Raw genomic sequence first — 22123 nt, forward strand, 5'->3', positions numbered from 1 at the left:
TAGCAACTGACTATAGTAGATAGTAAGGATTATAGTAAGAGATGTACACTGTGTGCAGAATGGAGAAAGATCATTTCTACCGAGGAAGGGAGGCGTGTGTCATGAAAGACTTCAGAGGAGGTACTCCTCTATCTTGAAGACTGAGTAGGGGGGGAAGTGGGCAACTCAGTAGAGGTGAAAGAAATAAGCAAAACAATACCACTCTGGGAATCAGGGGCAGCCTGGCCAGAGATTTCACTCACCTGTTGCTATGGATTAAGTACCTATTATGTGCCAGACCCTTATGCTTGGGTTACAGGGGTCAGTATAGGCATCAGGGGTGGGATGGTGGAGGTAGCAAGAGGCAGCTAGTCAGGTTATGAGCAACCTTTAACAGTCCTTTTACTCCATACTAATATATATGGGAAAGGGTTAAAAAGGATGTGTGAATCTGCTGCTACTAGCTCCCTCCTTGATAATTCACTGGAACCATTTATCCCAGGAGGTTAGACACAGTAGAGAGCTTTACTGCACACTGGGCTGCACAGTCTTAAAAGAACAGGTTAAGAATTGAAAGAGACACGTGTACCCTAATGTTCATCGCAGCACTGTTTACAATAGCTAGGGCATGGAAGCAGCCTAGATGTCCATAGGCAGACGAATGGATAAGAAAGCTGTGGTATATATACACAATGGAATATTACTCAGCTATTAAAAAGAGTGCATTTGAATCAGTTCTAATGAGGTGGATGAAACTGGAACCTATTATACAGAGTGAAGTCAGAAAGAAAAACACCAATACAGTATATTAACGCATATATATGGAATTTAGAAAGATGGTAACAATGACCCTATATGGGAGACAGAGAAAGAGACACAGATGTAAAAAAAGACTTTTGGACTCTGTGGGAGAAGGAGAGGGTGGGATGATTGGAGAGAATAGCATTGAAACATGTATATTACCATATGTGAATAGATCACCAGTCCAGGTTCCATGGATGAGACAGGGTGCTCAGGGCTGTCCACTCGGATGACCCTGGGGGATGGGATGGGGAGGGAGGTGGGAGGGGGGGTTCAGGATGGGGAACACATGTACACCCATGGATGATTCATGTCAATTTATGGCAAAACCACTACAATACTGTAAAGTAATTAGCCTCCAATTAAATAAATAACAGAACAGGTTAACAGGGATACCTGGCATGCTGCAGAGTCAGACATGACTTGGCGACTGAAGAACAATATTAAGTGACAAGAACATTCACACTCGAGGAAATTCAGGTAGTAAATAAACGTGGAAAATATGTCATTTCATCAGTAAAGAAACACACATTCAAACAAGGCGGGACCTAGTAAGCAAGAAGACTCAGGCTTTTAAGGTGATGGGGAAGCAGGCACCCATCACCTGAGAGAATCGGGTAAATGCGAAAATCTCTAAGGTTGGGCAAAGTGAGGGATTCTGTTGCAATTGGAATTCAGGCGTGGGGAGCGTAGTGGGCGCGAGACACTGCACCAGATGGTGAAGTGAGGGGCAAGGAGTTGGGGCGAGACCAGTTCCTCCGCGCCAATGAAGGCAAGGTGCTTGGGCGTCTCTAAGTAACTGATAAGCCCGCCCTCTCTAGAGTCAACACTTTCGTAATTGGCTCAGGAATCCACCAATAGGTACACAGGAGGAACTTCCCGCCACCTCTGGCGCCCGCTTTTAAACAGCCGTGTAATGTTTGCAACTGCGGGCGGATTTCTCAATCTAGCTTGAAAAAGGCGGAGACTTCCGCTTCTATGCCCCGTCCCGAGCCGGCATAACCCCGCCCACCAGGCCCGCGTCTAGACTGCAATTGAAGGAAGCGGCTGTTCCTCAATGGGCTCGGGGCTCAGTGGGCTCGGTTGTGAGTAGGAAGACGCTAGCGGGTTAGAGCCCGGGAGAAGTATTTCCTAGAAGGTGGTGTTCCTCTGGAGCTTGAGTGTCACCGTTGTGACAGCATCCGTGGCCTCCGGTGAGTTTCGCTTCTTGGCTGGGTTTGGGGCTGGGATAGGAGGAGGTGCGGGGTCCTTGGGATCCTGGTTGAGGCTTCCCGGAGGACTGATCTCCTCCCTCTCCAAATCCCGGTGTGGTGAATTGTTTGCGGGTGTCGGGGCTCCGCCTTTGGCTTTGAAGTGTTAGCCAGATCTCAAGTTCCTATTTAGAAATGACGTTTGGGAAGCATCCTCGCTTCCTCCAGACTGCTAGGGTAACCCCGAGACCCTGCCCTGGGGACCCCCGCCGTGGTTACCCGGCGCTGTGCCTGGCTCACAGTGGGTGCTCTGTACACGTGTGTCGACCGAGTGCAGGTGACCTGGAAGCCCAAGCCAGCAGCCCCAGGCATCCTGGGCTCCGTGGTCCTTCGGTCTCGCGGTAGCTGTTTGTTGTGCCATAGTTGAAGCCAAACGGAGTTCCTTGGTAAGGACTTGGCTTATTCTTCGTTCAGCCTGTGGTTCCCTACTCGTAGCATCCTCTGGGCACCCTGAATGTATTTGTTCAAGCTGTTGTCCTTAGTACTGGTCACAGGTTATTGTCATTAGCCTTTATGTCTGTTTTCTGTTCTTACATCAAGTCCTGATAAACTTTGTAATCTTGAACAGTGCTTGCAAGTAATTGCTGAATGAATAAAACAGGCCTCCTAAGCCTTAGTATGTTGCAAGTCTGAAACAGACTAATGTTCTCTGGCTGTTTCCATTCTTGAAGCTAACATATAAGCAAGTAAGTAGCATTATGGCACCCCACTCCAGTACTCTTGCCTGGAAAATCCCATGGATGGAGGAGCCTGGTAGGCTGCAGTCCATGGCGTCGCTAAGAGTCAGACACGACTCAGCGACTTCACTTTTCACTTTCCTGCATTGAAGAAGGAAATGGCAACCCACTCCAGTGTTCTTGCCTGGAGAATCCCAGGGACGGGGGAGCCTGGTGGGCTACCGTCTATGGGGGTCGCACAGAGTTGGACACGACTGAAGCGATTTAGCAGCAGCAGGGCGCTTAAAAACCACTTTTGTGGCACTTAGCCTTTTCTGTCTTACAGCCATGAACTGAGTCTGATTTAATCTGAATTTTACCATATCCTTCACAATGAGAGACAATGTATATGCACTTCCTACATGTGAATGCACTCAACTAAATGAGTTGAAATTGAAACCATAAGAAAAGTACAAGAAATAAAGACATAAAGTGTCAGAGTGACTAAATTCATGAAGGAACAGGATTGGGGGGGCATCTTGAAGCAAGTGTTATTTTTATCACAGAAAAAGTTGCATTATTTGAAGTAGGGTTTCACACACAGGGCCACTCACCTTTTCTCAGATATACTGAATGCTGTCCATTTGTTTAACATCTTTTGTAGCTGGTAGAGTTGTATTCATCAGTAACATGTTATATAAAAAACAAAACTAAAATGTATTGATTGACACACACTATAGGGCACTTTACATACACAAATCTTGTGGATCCTCATAACCAATCTTTGAAATAGTACAGCTTTTATTAAATAAAACCCTATTTTATTAATGAAGAATGGAACCAGTTGTGCAAGTTTGCACAGCTGATAAGCAGGTGAGCCAAAACCTTGCCCCAGGTTGTTTGAATGAGTACCCTCTTTCTAAACCACTTACAGCCATGCTGTGTCCTTTAAGATCTATTTCTAATCTAAAGCTTTTCTTTCTATGAAACTTTTTTCAGCCTTCTTTTCTTCTTAGGCATAGTTATTTTGTGCTGTGTACTTTCTCTATTACAGGATTTGTTATCAGTTCAGTTCAATCGCTCAGTCATGTCCGACACTTTGCAACCCCATGAATCGCAGCACGCCAGGTCTCCCTATCCATCACCAACTCCTGGAGTTTACCCAAACTCATGTCCATCGAGTCGGTGATGCCATCCAGCCATCTCATCCTCTGTCGTACCCTTCTCTTCCTGCCTCCAATCCCTCCCAGCATCAGGGTCTTTTCCAGTGAGTCAACTCTTCACATGAGGTGGCCAAAGTATTGGAGTTTCAGCTTTAGCATCAGTCCTTCTAATGAACACCCAGGACTGATCTCCTTTAGAATGGACTGGTTGGATCTCCTTGCAGTCCAAGGGACTCTCAAGAGTCTTCTCCAACACCACACTTCAAAAGCATCAATTCTTCGATGCTCAGCCTTCTTCACAGTCCAACTCTCACATCCATACATGACCACTGGAAAAACCATAGCCTTGACTAGATGGACCTTTGTCAGCAAAGTAACGTCTGCTTTTCTATATGCTATCTAGGTTGGTCATAACTTTTCTTCCAAGGAGTAAGCATCTTTAATTTCATGGCTGCAATCACCATCTGCAGTGATTTTGGAGCCTCCCAAAATAAAGTCTGACACTGTTTCCAGTGTTTCTCCATCAATTTCCCATGAAGTGATGGGACCAGATGCCATAATCTTAGTTTTCTGAATGTTGAGCTTTAAGCCAGCTTTTTCACTCTCCTCTTTCACTTTCATCAAGAGGCTTTTTAGTTCCTCTTCACTTTCTGCCATAGGGGTGGTGTCATCTACATATCTGAAGTTATTGATATTCCTCCCAGCAATCTTGATTCCAGCTTGTGCTTCTTCCAGCCCAGTGTTTCTCATGATGTACTCTGCATATAAGTTAAATAAGCAGGGTGACAATATGCAGCCTTGACAAGGTATCATAATTCCCGGGAGAAGGAAATGGCAACCCATTCCCGTGTTCTTGCCTGGGAAATTATGGACAGAGGATCCTGGTGGGTTACAGTCATGGGGCTGCAAAGAGTCCATAGTGACTTAGGGACTAAACAGCAACAGCAGCATTATTATAATTATTTGTATCATTGTTTCCCTAAGGGACTGTGAGCTTTCCATGGCTGATGTGATGTTTTAGATACATCTGGCATCTGGCAGACAAAAACCTGGTAAAATTTTTATTGAAAAAATGCATCTGTATAGAGCAATGTTCATTCAACAAATACTGGTTGTATGGACCTGCTGCTGCTGCTGCTGCTAAGTCACTTCAGTCGTGACCGACTCTGTGCAACCCCATAGATGGAAGCCCACCAGGCTCCCCTGTCCCTGGGATTCTCCAGGCAAGAACACTGGAGTGGGTTGCCATTTCTTTCTCCAATGCATGAAAGTGAAAAGTGAAAGGGAAGTCACTCAGTCGTGTTCGACTCTTAGCGACCCCATGGACTACAGTCTACTAGGCTCCTCTATCCATGGGATTTTCCAGGCAAGAGTACTGGAATGGGTTGCCATTGCCTTCTTCACTGTATGGACCTAGAGACTGTCATAGAGAGTGAAGTAAGTCAGAAAGAGAAAAGCAAATATCGTTACAGTTCATTTCAGTTCAGTCGCTTAGTCGTGTCCGACTCTTTGCGACCCCATGAATTGCAGCACGCCAGGCCTCCCTGTCCGTCACCAACTCCCGGAGTTCACTCAAACTCACGTCCATTGAGTCGGTGATGCCATCCATCCATCTCATCCTCTGTCGTCCCCTTCTCCTCCTGCCCCCAATCCTTCCCAGCATCAGAGTCTTTTCCAATGAGTCAACTCTTCACATGAGGTGGCCAAAGTTTTGGAGTTTCAGCTTCAGCATCAGTACTTCCAAAGAACACCCAGGACCGATCTCCTTTAGAATGGACTGGTTGGATCTCCTTGCAGTCCAAGGGACTCTCAAGAGTCTTCTCCAACACCACAGTTCAAAAGCATCAATTCTTCGGCGCTCAGCTTTCTTCACAGTCCAACTCTCACATCCATGCATGACCACTGGAAAAACCATAGCCTTGACTAGATGGACCTTTGTTGGCAAAGTAATGTCTCTGCTTTTCAATATGCTATCTAGGTTGGTCATAGCTTTCCTTCCAAGGAGTAAGCGTCTTTTAATTTCATGGCTGCAGTCACCATCTGCAGTGATTTTGGAGCCTCCCAAAATAAAGTCTGACACTGTTCCCACTATTTCCCCATCTATTTCCCATGAAGTGATGGGACCAGATGCCATGATCTTCGTTGTCTGAATGTTGAGCTTTAAGCCAACTTTTTCACTCTCCTCTTTCACTTTCATCAAGAGGCTTTTTGGTTCCTCTTCACTTTCTGCCATAAGAGTGGTGTCATCCGCATATCTGTGGTTATTGATATTTCTCCCAGCAATCTTGATTCCAGCTTGTGCTTCTTCCAGCCCAGCATTTCTCATGATGTACTCTGCATATAAATTAAATAAGCAGGGTGACAATATACAGCCTTGATGTACTCCTTTATTAGTGCATAAATATGGAATCTGAAAAAAATTGGTATAATTGATCTTATTTACAAAGCCAAAGTAGAGACACAGATTTAGAGAAAAAACCTATGGATACCAAGAGGAAAAGGAGGGTGGGTGGGATGAATTGGGAGATTCAGACTTGACATATGTACATTATTGATACTATGTATAAAATAGATAACTAATGAGAACCTATTGAATAGCACAGGAAAGGCTACTGAGTGCTCTGTGGTGACCTAAATGGGAAGAAAAAAAAAAGGGAGATATATCTCATTCACTGATTTAACACTGTAGTTCAGTCAGTTCTGTTGCTCATTCGTGTCCAACTCTTTGTGACCCCACGGACTGCAGCACACCAGGCTTCCCAGTCCATCACCAACTCCCAGAGCCTACTCAAACTCATGTCCATTGAGTTGGTGATGCCATCCAACCACCTCATCCTCTGTTGTCCCCTTCTCCTCCTACCTTTAATCTTTCCCAGCATCAGGGTCTTTTCCAGTGGGTCAGTTCTTCACATCAGGTAGCCATGGTATTGGAGTTACAGCTTTACCTACAGTCCTTCCAAAGAATATTCAGACTGATTTCCTTTAGGATGGACTGGTTGGATCTCTTTACAGTCCAAGGGACTCTCAAGAGTTTTCTCCAGCACCACAGTTCAAAAGCATCAATTCTTCGGTGTTCAGCTTTCTTTATAGTCCAACTCTCACATCCATACATGAGTACTGGAAAAACTATAGCTTTGAGTAGACGGATGTTTGTTGGCACAATAATGTGTCTGCTTTTTAGCAACTATATTCAAATAAAAATTAAAAAAAATAGTACAAAAAGTTACTTGTAAAACAAAAATAAGTATTGGTTGGGTGCCTCACTTGTGTAAAGTGTGCGGGAGATAGAGTTTAATAATTCTGCCTTTAGAGTGCCTATAAGATGAGGCAAAAACAATGCTGCTTTAGCTTTTTAATATTTCGTGCAATTAAACATCCATTGATCTTTGTCATTGCAAGGAGGGAAAAGAAAACAACCAGGGACAACCAGATGAGTACTAAGTGGGACATATGACAGAACAGTCTTGGTAATAGGTTCAGAAAAGAAGTTACTTAAGAAGAAAGTATTAACCAGCTTGCTACTAAAAAAAAAGTCCTGTACACATACTCTGCATCTTGATTTTTTTTAATGATTAAAGTATAGAGAAATCCTTCATTATTTTTATTAGTGACGCACTGATGCCAAATTTATTCAGAAGTACTTTTGCTAGGGCAAATGCTCTTTTTGATATATTGAGTTTTCAAGACAGTGTCCCCAATTCACACTTTCATCAGCAATTGATGAGGATGCCTATTTCCTATAAAATAGCCACCACTAGGTGTAAGGGAAGTTTTCCAGTAGTGGTTGAATACCATGTTTCATCAGTTGTCCATTTTAGTCTGAGCTGTTTGATTTCTTTTTTGTCTGTGCTGGGTCTCCGTTGCTGTGCACGGGCTTTCTCTCGTTGTGGGGGCTCCTCTTGTGGCAGAGCGCAGGCTTCAGTAGTTGTGGCCCATGGGTGTAGTTGCTTGGCAGCCTGTGGGATCTTCCTGGACCAGGAATTGAACCCATGTGCCCTGCACTGGCAGGCAGATCCTTATCCACTGTACCACCAGGGAAGTCCTCTTTCTCATTTCTTTGTGGGAATTGTATTTTGGTACTTTGTCTTACATTTTGCAAGTATTTTTCTCATTACTATTATTTTATCTTTATATATATATATATATATATATAAACATATTTGACTTGCTAATGATTGTTTTTGCTACATACAAATTTTTTTTTTTTTTTTTTCTGGTGAAGTTTCTGTCAAGTTTTTCCTCTTTATGGCTTCTGAATTTATTATCTTGCTGTTTTTTTTAAAGCAACTTCTTTTATTGTTCTGAATATTAAAGCCTCTGGTAGAGGTAATTAGTATATGATTACTATGCAGAAGAAACACATTAGCTTTTATTTTACATTTTAATTAAAACACTAATTATCTTTTTAGTCATTTTTTTTCAATGCCAAAGTAAGTTTATCAAATATACTTTTATGCCTAAAACAGTTTCTTATGGTCTCTGACAGTTTGCACTTTTCAGAAGGAAAGCTAATTTGTACCTTTTCTTCCCCAGTGGAGATTTATTCTTTCAGATGGTTTCAAAAATTTCTTCTTTATGATATGGTTTGGATTTAAAACACCATTCAGAAAAAGACAGTTGTGTCTTTTACATTTTCTTCACTTGGAAATACCTTGTAGAATTCACTTATCTATTAACTCTTCAAGAAAAAGTAGTTTTTTTTTTTTTTAATAGCTATATTTAGCAACAGGCTCTTGTAAATCTCAATGTTCTTTTTCAGTGTTCAGCAGGAGTTGATGGCAGGTTAGTGAAGGGTAAAAATCACCCCCAAAACAAAACCTTCTCTCCTTTTACCTAATAAAAGAGAAGTTAATCCAAATTTTGTATTCTGGGTTTAAGTATAAAATTCAGGAAAAGGTGGAAAATATAAAAATTAGAAGCAGGAAAGATTATATCTGTCTGGACAAATCAGTCTTTAAGGTCCAGCTTAACTACATTTCTTTTAAGGTGCCAGGATTTAAAGGGGGTTGTACTTTCATTATCTATTATCTATAATAATTCATTATCTGTTATCTATAGTATTTCTACTGTCTTTAGTGAACTTGATGTTCACCTGAAGTAAAGTCCCTGGAGACATGAGCTTGCTTGTGTGCGTGTTTTCCCCTTACCACTTCAGCTAAACTCTAGCCTCGGCCCCATAGTCAGGTCTCCATCTTCTGCTGGTATACAGAGGGTTCTTGTAGCTGCTGAGTGGAGAACCCTCAGTGTCTGTTTTCCCTCTCAGTGAACAGGGGTGCGTGTCCCTTCCTCTGTGTTGCCCTGGCACAGGAGCAGTTCTCGTCTAAGAAGCAGAGGCTGGAAGGGTTTGTTGACATGAGGAGTTTGAATTCCTAAAGTTGAAATGAATGTGGTGGTTGTAGGGACCAGAGAGGAGAGGAGTAAAGAAGGTGAACCACAAATTAGAGCTTGGCCAAGAAATACTATTCAGTCCTTGAAAAACAAACAAAATTTGACTTATGGGAATTATCAGCGTTGAAATTTGTATTTGTGTTCATGTGTAAAATCATATTTCATCTATTCTAATGTGCACATTTTCTTTTCATGTTTTTCTTAAAGGCTGCTCCCCACAGCTGACAGAATCTTAGTTCCTTGACCAGGAATTGAACCTGGGTCACAGCAGTGAAAGCACTGAGTCCTCACCCCTGGACTGCCAGCGAGCTCCCTTCTTTTCATATTTTAACATCTGCAAAGTTGGACCTCATTTTAAAATTAATGATTTGTCATAATTTAATTGGCCACATCTTTTTCTTAGCAGTACAAACGAAACTGTTATACAATCAAGGGCACCTTTAATCTGATGAAGTGGAATAGCTTTTGCTGTAAAGCTACATAAAAGTAGCTTACATGGCTTACATACAAGTTTGTGATCTTAGTCCTCAACTGTTAACATGCAGGAGCTAAGTTCTTCATGGTAAAATGTGTTTGGATTGCCAGTCTCTGCTTCTCATTTCACTTTCAATTTAATGACAGTTTAGAGCCTGAAAAGTGCAGTCCATGAGCTGTGGCCCAGGCTCACATCAAAGTGCATTTCACTGGCACACACATGAGTGGACTGAATAGAGGGCAGTATTAGGCCGTGTAATTGATGACGCCTGCCTGCTTTTTGGTCAGGATTCTTCAGAGCTTTGAAATTCTGGGTAGGTTCTGTGGACTATTAGGATTCCTAAGTATTATTTGAGCCATCAGCCGTATTTTGACCGTAAGTACTTGAAAACCCATCTCCTACTGCCACAGCAGTGACCATTCTCCAGGGAACACTTGCTGTTGCTTTTGGACAGTGGTATAGCTTCACATCCTTCACTTATGTTTTTCCTGAGTACTTTTTGCTAGAACCTGATTTGATCAAGCTTAAGAGCTTGATCACATTTAACACATTTTTGTTGTGTGCTCTGTGGAGTTTGCCAGGTTGTAAATGTTTTTTTGGGTAGCAGTCATTAACACAGCATATAGTGGCTCTCTTTCTGAAAAACATGGCATTTGTACTGGTGATATTCAAAAGATGAAATAAGAACTTCCCTGGTGGTCCAGTGGTTAAGATTCCATTCTCCCACTGCAGGGGGCTCAGGTTCGATCCCTGGTCAGGGAACTAGATCCCACATGCCACAGCTAGCACAGCCAAATGAATATTTAAAAAATAATGAAACAAATTGTGGTGGATCCTACCTGTGTCATATTTAATACATCAAATTAGAAACTTTGAGTGTATTCTTAAAATTGTTATGTTTGGGCATATCTATGGTTTATTATTATTTTTGTCTGTGGACAAAAATCTTACTGTTTTGAGTTATGTTTTCCAGACCACAAGAAAGGTCTAGTCATAGGTTTATTAGCTTTTGGCATTTTTTCATCTTTTTATGAGTTTCTGTTATAATACCTATTTTCTGTGAATCATGATTTAATTTGTAAGGACTCTCTTTATATTGATATTTGGGATACTGATCACTTGTCATGCGCGAGTTACATATAGCTTCTCCCCGGCTACACCTGTCTTTTTGTGTATGGCATCTCTTATGTAGTTTGCTTTGCAGTAGTTTTTGTGGGCTGTTTAAAAACTAAGCATCTTTTTGTTCCTGCAGAAGGACCATGTCACTAGACTTTGGCAGTGTGGCCCTGCAGACACAAAATGAAGACGAAGAATTTGACAAAGAAGACTATGAAAGGGAGAAAGAGGTAAGTTATTCAGAAGAAGAATTCTAAGCCCAATCTTAAACAATTTTATATTCTAACCAAAATTATATAATTTTGTGTCATTTCAAAGGATTTATAGTTCTTCTTTTCCCCTACCCTGAAACTTGATTGGCATTTTAAATGGTAGATGAGTGGAATGCTTCCTTTTTTTGAGACAAGAATAAAACACAACTGTGTATGATGCCATCAGTTAAATGGTTAGATTCTTTAAGATCTTTTCATTTAGGAGGTAGTGGTTGATCTTGGAGGCAGAGATATACTTGCATGGGCAAGTCAGCAAGGTTCTTTGCCTCAGGTATTCCACATCCTAAGTGGAGGCAGATGATAAACAAGTAATTTGTGTGAGTGATAATTTAGCACTGATAAATGATAGGGAAACAAAATATAGTGATATTAAGGCAGCCGTCTGGGAACCAGTTGGGAAGGTCCCTTGGAGGAGGAAATGTTTGAGCTGAGCCTTGAGTCATGAGATGAAGCAGAGATACTGAAGCCCAGAAGGAGTACTCTAGGCCAAGATACAAGTGTTAAGCCTGGAAATTGAGAAGAGAAACCTCCGTATCTGTAAAATAGCCAGAAGGCTGTGGTGTTGGGATTGTGTGAGCAAGGGGTTAGTGGTGGAGACAGGTGAAGAGGTGCCAGATCATGGGATGTCATGGGAAGATGTTTGTATTTTTTTCTAGGAGTAGTGGGAAGCCAGTGGAGGATTTTAAGCAGGGAAGTGATGTCTGTTTATATATTTGAAAGATCTTTCTGAGTGCTGTGTTGGGCGAATAGATTTAAGGAGAAAAGGAGTAAGTGTGTTTATACTTGGCCCAGTAGTAATAGTAGCAGCTGGTGGGAATCAGTTTGATGGTTATGATTGTTTTTAGTTTGAGTCAGATTTCTTGATTGACTATAATAACAGGTTTTTGTACTGAATGTTGATCTGACCCATTTTCTTTTTTTATTTCAAGTGTTTTTTAAATTTTTTATTCATTATAGTTGACTTACAATGTTGTGTTAGTTTCAGGTGTACAGCAAAGTGATTTATTTATCTTTTTAGATACTTAGATTCTTTTTTAGATTCTTTTTCATTGTAGGTTATTATAAGATGTTAAATACAGTTCTCTGTTTTATACAAGAGGCCCCTGTTTGGTTATTGCTTTTACATATAGTAGTGTATATATGTTAATCCCAAACTCCTAATTTATTCCTCCTTACCTTTCCCCTTTGGTAAACATAAGTTTGTTTTCTATGTCTGTGGGTCTATTTCTATTTTGTAAATTCCTTTGTATCATTTTTTTAGCTTCTACATATAAGCGATATTATGTTTGTCTTTTACCATCTGACTTGCTTCACTTAGTATGATAATCTCTAGATCCATCCATGTTGCTGCAAATGGCATTATTTCATTCTTTTTTATGGCTAATATTCCATTGTGTATATGTACCATTGTATAAATCTTCTTTAACCATTCATCTGTCAGTGGACACTTAGATTGCTTCCATGATATGACCCCTTTCCCAATATGTAAAATAATCATTTTTAGTAGTTACCATGGACCATTTGTATTAATCGGAAGCAATGAATGGGGTCAGTTGCCCACATGGCTGGCAATAGCATTAGGGTAGAGACAAAGCTGGCAGCTTGGTGGATTTTGTCTATAGATATGTGTTGTTTGTTTGCACAGTGTTTTTGAAAAATTGAATCTAAATTTAAAGATTGGAGAATTTCATGTAGCAGTCCAGAGTATCTGGCCTGTCTTGAAATAGGCCACATGTGGCCTGTTTCTGCACACAGTAGTAGGCGGGCTGGAGCTGAGCAGTGGCTCTCCCATTCCGGCCGGCCATGGTGCCCCCAACCCCCAAACAAAACAAAACAAAACAAAACATGAACTTGTGCCCTTGAACCCATTAGCTTCACTCTTGTAAATTCTCTGCCAAGTCGCCAAGGGCATTAGAGTTTGTGACCTTTGCCAGGGTTTCCAGATTTTGATAGGGGCCTTCACAACGATTGTTGTGGCAGAGATGGGGTTGAGGGTTTTCTGTTACTTTTTGAACTCACAGCATGAGTTTTCATGACCTTGATGGCCTTGGTAGTTCACTGGAATTTAGCTACTGGGATTCTTGAGAGGATCAGTTTGAGTAATTATTATACTAGACTTTAAAGAAGAGAAAAAATAATCCTGACAGGTGATTTTTTTCATTGGAAATGGTGGGTAGGATATTAGAGAGAACTTACTGCCAGGTGTATTGTGTGGTGAAAGTTTTAAACGCAGTAGTGATTAAGGAGACAGTTAATTCTAGATGATATGGAAGATAGCCATTGGGATCATTCTTTGATAGATTATGTGCTGGAGTAGGGAATTTCCAGAGGAAAAGGTGATCTTAAGAGGTTAAGTATTTGAGAGTAATTGTTTCTAGCACAGTAGAAGAAAATAGCTAGCTAACTTTGTAACATGATTACTATGGATAATAAATGTCATCCATATGTTAATGAATGTTAAATGTTATCCAAATGTTAATAAAAAGTGTTTCATATTTATTAATAAGTATTTTACCTTTTTAAAAAAACAGCTGCAAAGGAAGAAGAAAGGTTAGAATTTCAGCAAAAAATAAAATTTAGAATTTTTCTAAAAATTCAGCCATATATATATTTTGTCATCAGTTGGTCAGTTTCATCGCTCAGTCATGTCCAACTCTTTGTGACCCCATGGACTGCAGCACGCCAGGCTTCCCAGTCCATCACCAACTCCCAGAGCCTACTCAAACTCATGTCCATTGTGTCGGTGATGCCATCCAGCCATCTCATCCTCTGCCCTTCTCCTCCTACCTTCAATCTTTCCCAGTATCAGGGTCTTTTCCAATGAGTCAGTTCTTCGCATCAGGTGGTCAAAGTATTGAAGTTTCAGCTTTAGCATCAGTCCTTCCAGTGAATATTCAGGACTGATTTCCTTTAGGATGGACTGGTTGGATTTCCTTGCAGTCCAAGGGACTCTCAAGAGTCTTCTCCAACACCACAGTTCAAAAGCATCAATTCTTTGGCGCTCAGCTTTCTTTATAGTCCAACTCTCACATCCACACATGAGTACTGGGAAAACCGTAGCTTTGACTAGACGGACCTTTGTTGGTGAAGTAATGTTTCTGCTTTTTAATATGCCGTCTAGGTTTGTCATAGCTTTTCTTCCAAGGAGCAAGCGTCTTTTAATTTCATGGCTGCAATCATCATCTACAGTGATTTTGGAGCCCCCAAAGTCTGTTAGTGTTCCCATTGTTTCCCCATCTATTTGCCATGAAGTGATGGGACCGGATGTCATGATCTTCATTTTCTGAGTGTTGAGTTTTAAGCCAGCTTTTTCACTTTCTTTTACTTTAATCAAGAATCTCTTTAGTTCTTCTTTGCTTTCTGCCATAAGGGTGGTGTCATGTGCGTATCTGCTGCTGCTGCTGCTGCTAAGTCGCTTCAGTCGTGTCCGACTTTGTGTGACCCCATAGATGGCAGCCCACCAGGCTCCCCCGTCCCTGGGATTCTCCAGGCAAGAACACTGGAGTGGGTTCTGCGTATCTGAGGTTATTGATATTTCTCCTGGCAGTCTTGATTCCAGCTTTGTCATGGCGAGTTAAAAATAATAAATCACCTGATCAAACCTAAGTTCATTTTCATACCAGAAACCTTTCTACCTCCTCAGTCTCCCTGACCCTACAAGTAGCAGAATAGTTTAAAGTCTTAAGAAGTTAAAAAAAGAGAATAATCTTTTCATGCCTGCCTGGTTGGGATTGCTTTGGGATTGCCAGGAAGATTAGAGTGTTAGCAGTGGGCTTCCCAGGGCTGCCTGCCAATGCAGGATATGCAGGTTTGATCCCTGGGTTAGGAAGATTCCCTGGAGAGGGAAATGGCAATCCACTCCAGTGTTCTTGCCTGGAAAATCCCATGGACAGAGGAGCCTGGCGGGCTACAGTCCATGAGGCCGTGAGGAGTCAGGCGTGACTGAGCAGCATACACACATGCACGGCTAATGCACAGTGCATTACAAACTGAATCACTTTGTATTCAGTTCATTTGTGTAGGGGGAATGCTTACATTCCTAAAGATGTCCCAAGCAGGCCATATCTGTCTCATGGGCTACTTTGCTAAGGACTTGTGAGATTTCCCTCTCTGTAAATGGCACAATAACCACTTAGAGATTCTGACCGTCTTGTATGAATGGCCAGTTGCTGATACAACATGCTTTACCAAGCTGTTTGATTTTGACACTTTGGGATCAGCTGGGATTTTGTCCACACTTGCCCATAAGTCAGTGAGTAAGCCACAGTCACCTTCCAGCCTCCATGCCATCCTAATTAGCAGCTCTACAGCGATGATCTGGACTTTACTGTTTCTATTCCCTCCCTTGTTTGTGTCGAAGAGTAAATGGAGAAAGTGCATTTAATCTTTGGAAAAGGAAAGAGTTTAGTAAAGTGATTTCAATATTCAGAGGACAGTTGGACCAGTGGAATCTCAAGACACAGACCACCACAGATAGCGCATATTTTGAAAAAAAAAAAAAAAACTCCAGGAAGTTTTCAGAAAAGTAAGGCACCATAATCATCTCTGAATTGCCACAGTTCTGAATGGTATATTGGCAAAAGTTTGGCCATTGTGTTCCAAGGCATAGCAGACAAGCGTATAACCCACAGCCTCACCTTTCACTGGAAGCTCCACCTCTTATACAGTGAACAGAGTGGATTAGAGTACAGGCGATCAAGGGTGAGAATATGATGGAGCTATGCTATCATGTCAGTTAATATTCATATCACTCTTTCCTCACAACTTATTGGAGTTCATTACTTTGAGAACTACTGATGTAGCTATCCTTCTTGCAACTAAGTAGACCTCATCCAGAGTATTCTAGGCAATTTTTACTTGTAAAGCTGGTCTATAGAAGAAGAATTCAAAAACTCTTTCCTTAACTCATTCACAATGTAACAATAGTATCACTGACTCAACTGACATATGTTTGAGCAAACTCTGGGACATACTGGAAAGACAGGGAAGCCTGGAGTGCTACAGTTCATGGAGTCACAAAGAGTCAGTCACAACTTAGCTGACTGACCAACAGCAGCAAATGTTCAGTTCAGTCGCTCAGTCATGTCCTACTCTTGCCGACCCCACAGACTGCAGCACGCCAGGCTTCCCGGTCCATCACCAACTCCTGGAGCCTGCTCAAACTCATGTCCATTGAGTCAGTGATGCCATCCAACCATTTCATCCTCTGTTGTCCCCTTCTTCGCCTGCCTTCAATCTTTCTAAGCATCAGAGTCTTTTCAAATGAGTCAGTTCTTCACATCAGGTGGCCAAAGTATTGGAGCTTCAGCATCAGTCCTTCCGATGAATATTCAGGACTGATTTCCTTTAGGATTGACTGGTTTGATCTCCTTTTGCAGTCCAAGGGACTCTCAAGAGTCTTCAACACCACAGTTTAAAAACATTACTTCTTCAGCACTCAGCTTTCTTTATGATCTGACTCTCACATCCATACATGATACTGGAAAAACCATAGCTTTGGGTAGATGGACCTTTGTTGGCAAAGTAATGTCTCTGCTTTTTAGTATGTTGTCTAGGTTTGTCATAGCTTTTCTTCCAAGTGGCAAGCATCTTTTAATTTCATGGCTGCAATCATCATCTACAGTGATTTTGGAGCCCCCCAAAATAAAATCTGTTACTGTTTCCATTGTTTCCCCATCTATTTGCCATGAAGTGATGGGACCAGATGCCATGATCTTCATTTTCTGAATGTTGAGTTTTAAGCCAGCTTTTTCACTTCCTCTTTCACTTTAATTAAGAGGCTCTTTAGTTCTTTGGTTTCTGCCATAAGGGTGGTGTCATCTGTGTATCTGAGGTTATTGATGTTTCTTCCGGCAGTCTTGATTTCAGCTTGTGCTTCATCCAGCCTAGCATTTCGTTTGATGTACTCTGCATATAAGTTAAATAAGCAGTTAATATAAGTTAATATAAGCAGTTAATATAAGTTAATTAAACAACAAATGTAACAGTGTGATTTTGCAAAACATTTTCCACATAAAGTCACTATGTAATTTCATCATGGAATATTACAGAGATATAGTTGTTGCTGTTGTTGTCATGGTTGCTGAAAGCCCCAGAGTTACTGGTAAAGCCACATGTGCTTTAAGGTAGATTGTCATTTTGCTGGAGCTGGCGTGTACTTTCTTCAGTGTCACCAGAAGTAGTTCTGCGATTATTGTTTGGTTGTCCTGTGGCTCAGTGGTAGAGAATCTGCCTGCTGTGCAGGAGATGTGCGTTCAATCCCTGGGTTGGGAAGATCCCCTGGGGAAGGGAATGGCAACCTGCTGCAGTATTCTTGCCTGGAGAATCCCCATGGACAGAGGAGCCTGGTGGGCTACAGTCCATGGGGTTGCAAAGAGTCAGACACGACTGAGCGACTGTAACTCACACAGGTATATATTTTGGAGCCTGTGGTTTGGGGTAGAAGGAATTAGTAATTTGTGCTTATCAAGATAATACTTGCTGATGATCATTCACTTAGTGATGATGTATTCAAAACCTGGAAAGTGATCTTGAGTAGAAAGATAAGTGGTTTGAGTAGCAGATGGCAGACAGAAACTTGTACCTGGGAATACAGATTTGAGTCCCTCTTGGTTTTAATACAGGTACTTCTCTGGAGAATAGTAAGCTCAATTGAGCTTGGAATGGTATAGTTTAAAGACTGTTTCCATCACAACGCCATTCTTCTACTTTTAACTGCCTTGTTTGATTACTTATGGATACATTTTTGATGTTTTGTCTCCACTAGGGGGAGTTGTAAAGCTAGCATTTGTTTGCATTTTATATTCTTTGATTTATTTAGTGCAATTTTCTTGTCATCACCTAAGTGAAGCAAAGAAACAAATAGTGGAGTGTTCATATTGTGTTTTTTTGGTTGTTGTTCATATTACATTTTGTTTTCCTTTAGCAATTTCTTACACTTTATCTGGGACTTTCCTGGTGACTCAGTGATAAAGAATCTGCCTCCCAGTGAGGAGACCTGGATTCAGTCCCTGGGTCGGGAAGCTCCCCTGGAGAAGGAAATGGCAACCCACTCAGTAGGACTGCCTGGGAAATCCCATGGACAGAGGAGCCTGGCAGGCTGCAGTCCATAGAGTCACAGAAGAGTCAGACATGACTTAGCGACTAAACAACAACAAATACTTTATCTAGATGGTGCCTTTGAAGTGTTTCCCATAATATATAGGTATTTTTCAGGAACTGTCACAGTGGGAACAAAAACACTGAACTCTGGCTGACACTCCCTTGTATGCAAACAGGTAGGACTATGTCTTGCAGTGGCCAACTGAATGGCATGTAGAAGATAGGAGTGGAAATGGAGAGATTCAGGTTCCCCTGCCGGCCCAGGGGCTGTAACTCTTGCTTTCGTGGGCATGCCCCTCACCTGCTCTCGACCTCATCGTGCTCACCTGTAGGAGAGATTTGGCTTGGAGGGTCTCCGGTGTTCCTTCCAGGCCTAAAGTTCTATTTTGTGTCACTTGCAATGTCGCTGGTATTTGTCTAATAAATGTTGTTGCCGTGTTTCTTTTACAGATGTGTGGCAATCTAGGCAAAGTCTTCCCCACTAAGATTATAAAATTTGTTTTACCTAAGGGAAAGGATTAAAAAAAATTTTCATGTAGTGTAGTTCATAGACTAAAGCTCCAGCTGCCAAGTTATTCGGCCCTTTGTCAGTCCCATATTGGGCCTTTTCAGGGATGTTTTTATTAATAACTTGGCTCTGAGGCTAAGATGCGGATTCTACTTAGTGTGTATCCATGAAAGCATTATTTCACAATTCATATTTAAAAATATCAAAATCGGTTCATCAGTGTACTTGTTGGGCAGCTTGTTCAGAAGGCAGATGAATGTTGTCCACTCCATTTGCTGCTGTCCTCTGGGGAGAAGATGTATTATATGCTTTGTAATCTGAGAACTCTTGCTTTCATGAATATCAAGGATTATAGACTCTGAAGACAGTCTGTTTAGTTAATTTAAGCTGAAGAATCTTAAGAAAAGGTTCACATGTTCCTTGTTTTACATTCCGCTTGAACTAGGCTTTTTGGCTGTTCTTTGTAGATTATTGTAAAAGTGTTTTGTTGCTAAAGTTCTTTGAGTAAAATGTCCTCAAATAATTTTTTTTTTTTTTATTTTTGCAGGAACAAACACACGAGCTAGTAAAGGGAGAGGATTTTATAGACTAGTTTAAAATGCATTTCAGTAGGGGTCTTAGCAATGCAAATTATCTTTTTTCTAGGGAAAGTATCTCTTTAATTATTAAACTCAGTTGATAACTCAATCATATCCCACTAAGAGGATTGTATTTGTGACCAAAAGACAGTATCACTTCCACATTTGGAAGTAATAAGGGGAATTAGGTCTTGCCGTTTATAAGGATTGTTACTTTGTTCTTGAATCTGTATTTGGTAGTTGGGTGGATCTTTAATGAGGAAATTTTACAGTTTCTAAAATTTTCTGTTGGGTAACATGCATATGTTGATATGAAAATTTTGTGTTTTATGGCACAGGGTTCAAAAGCAAAATCTATTTGACAGTTGTATGAGGAGGGCACCCTTTGATCCCAGGAATGGAAGCCTGGGGCAGGTGGTATTTTGTTCCTGAATGGCCTTGTTGGGAAGCTCATTTAACCTCTCTGTCCTCAAAGTTATGGAGCCAAGGATTATAGCCCAGCTATGACAAAGATCTTGAGAAATTTTTTGAAAGCGAATGAAATGATTTAAAAATGTTAGTACATTTTGTAAAATATTTTCTAAAACACTAGATACAGTAGGGATGTTTTGCTACTTGACAAGTTTACCTATGGATCCAGAAGCATTTTGAGGAACTTAATTGCTTATGCTCAAATTAATTTTCTTCCATGGATGCCAGTTTTGTTAATTTTGTGGTGTTGCAAAGAAAGCTATAAGAACTGCTTAATTATTGTGTAGCTTTTTCTATCTTTATGGGAAGGGGTGGAAATTGTACTGTTTAGATGTTCCTATTAAGGTTTTTCTGAATTATAAGGCTGTGTACTTGAACCTCATTGAAGGTTTAGAAGAAAATGTTTTTTCTTTATAGGAGTCCTTATTTGATTTAAGTATAAAACATTTATTTTGGTTTTATTCCCTGTGTTATATGTGGGTACAGTCTTTTTCCTTCAAGTTCTCGTAGGTGCTTTTTTCTGTGAATTTTGTCCTTGTAAAATCACTTTGCCACCTTTCTCTTGAGTCCCATTGTGGTATCCTACTATACTGATGTGTTCTCTCTTAGTGTTTGTTATTCTTTATATCTTTAGGTCAACTCTGATATGGCTAATTCACAAAATGATTTTTCAGTTACCTATGTGAGCAGGTGGCCAATAAGTCAAGCTCCTGATCGTTAATATCAGTTCCATCAAGATAACTTTTCATTGGAATAGAATAGTTTTCTCTTACTTCATTTTTAGAGAAACCAATGTATAGAGAAACCAAATAAACAATCCACTCAATGTTAGAAATATGTATGTGGGTGAAGAAGTGTCCCCCTTCCCCACCTCACATACCCCATTCCATTCCCAAGTTTGACTTCACCAAAACTCTGTTACAGTTGGGGCATTCTTTTCAGACATTTCTTAGGATAATTTTATTTAACTTTTACCATATGCATTTTAAGAATATCTTTTAAATTATAAATGTAATACTCAGATATGTTTTATAGCTATACTTCCTTTCTTTCATTCTAATGCAGAGAAGTAGGGGAAAAAACCTGCCATAGACTAAGCAACTTCTCATTTTTTTCTTCCGGATTTTTATAGAGTGTTAAAGTCTTTAAAACTGATATATTACATAATTTTATGGGATTGATTTATATACTCTGGAGGACTCGGTCAATTTACTAATAATCTAACTGATGCTTAGGTTTAAAGAGAAGTCATTATAAGCAGTCCTTTGACCCTTTAGTAACATAATGTTTGAATCTTCTGATTATTACAAATTTTAAGTCGTTATATTGGGATTTGAAGACATTTACAGATATTGAAATTCAACAAATTAGATAATTCATTTGTCTCTTTGTCACAGTTGGTCTTGGAACTTGAGTGAATTTATCTAGTTCTTATAAGGCAGAATGCTAAAGATGTGATTTTTCTGGAAAAAAAATTGGAGAGCAAAATCATGTGCTTTTTTGTCAGTTTTAGTTATATTTTTGAGAGTACTGTATCCATAAAAACCTGAAGCTTACAGCCTTCTTTCTACTCAACTGTTTATAAGAGCCAAGCATTGTGTATCTTTTCATCATTGGAATTGGATGGCTCTCTAGTAATTAGTTACTCCCCAAGAGGTTTCCCTCATGTCAATGGCGCTTCTAAGGGCTTCCAGGGCCACCAGCTGCTGCGGCTGTTACCACCACCTGGGTACAGTGCATCTGGCCACTCAGATTCCCAGGAGGGTGTCTGATTGCCAAGTCCTCCAGGTCTGATTACTGGTAGAACAGGATTCTGAGACTCAGATCTGCCCCCCGGATAACATGATACAGTGATGGTGCCATTATTATGACCTGCTGTGTTTGCCTAAAAGAAGTTTTAAAAGCTTTCCTGTTGTACGTGTATCTGAATCTAAGACCTCTAGAAAAAGATAAAAAAGATACCTTCCAATATGAATCCTGATATTTATGTGTTCCCCTTCCCCCAAGTGAACTGATGAATATCATTCCGGTGGAATTTAAGACCTTTATTACATAGAGAAATTAGGAAATTCTTTGACTTCTACAGTCAAAATCACTGGTGCCAAGGCAACTTTGGTTTGGTATCTTGGGTCTAAGCCAGTGTTGTATTGACGCTGACCTTCCTGTCTCAGTTGCAGCAGTTACTCACAGACCTGCCTCACGATATGCTGGATGATGACCTGTCTTCCCCCGAACTTCACTATTCGGACTGCAGCGAGGACGGCAGAGAGGAAAAGTAAGGACCTGAAACCCCTTGCGTTTGTATATCACAATGCTTTGAGTTTTTTTCTTTAGATAGCCTGCAGGCAATAATAACAGATATGAT

The 22123-nt window shown here is 40.7% G+C and overlaps 1 protein-coding gene across 1 annotated transcript in view; it reads left to right on the top strand.

Moving 5' to 3' along the window:
- Positions 1-1040: 1040 nt before the first annotated feature.
- The window catches only part of CEP152 (centrosomal protein 152), a 102591-nt gene continuing 81508 nt past the window's right edge, over positions 1041-22123 (top strand). Inside the window, exons 1-3 of the mRNA XM_024998058.2 lie at positions 1041-1973; positions 10965-11058; positions 21930-22033. Of these exons, the coding sequence (XP_024853826.1) occupies positions 10972-11058; positions 21930-22033 (191 nt within the window). The 5' untranslated portion in view covers positions 1041-1973; positions 10965-10971. The remainder of the gene's footprint in view (positions 1974-10964; positions 11059-21929; positions 22034-22123) is intronic.

Source organism: Bos taurus, chromosome 10 (assembly GCF_002263795.3).
Source record: "Bos taurus isolate L1 Dominette 01449 registration number 42190680 breed Hereford chromosome 10, ARS-UCD2.0, whole genome shotgun sequence".
NCBI lineage: Eukaryota > Metazoa > Chordata > Mammalia > Artiodactyla > Bovidae > Bos > Bos taurus.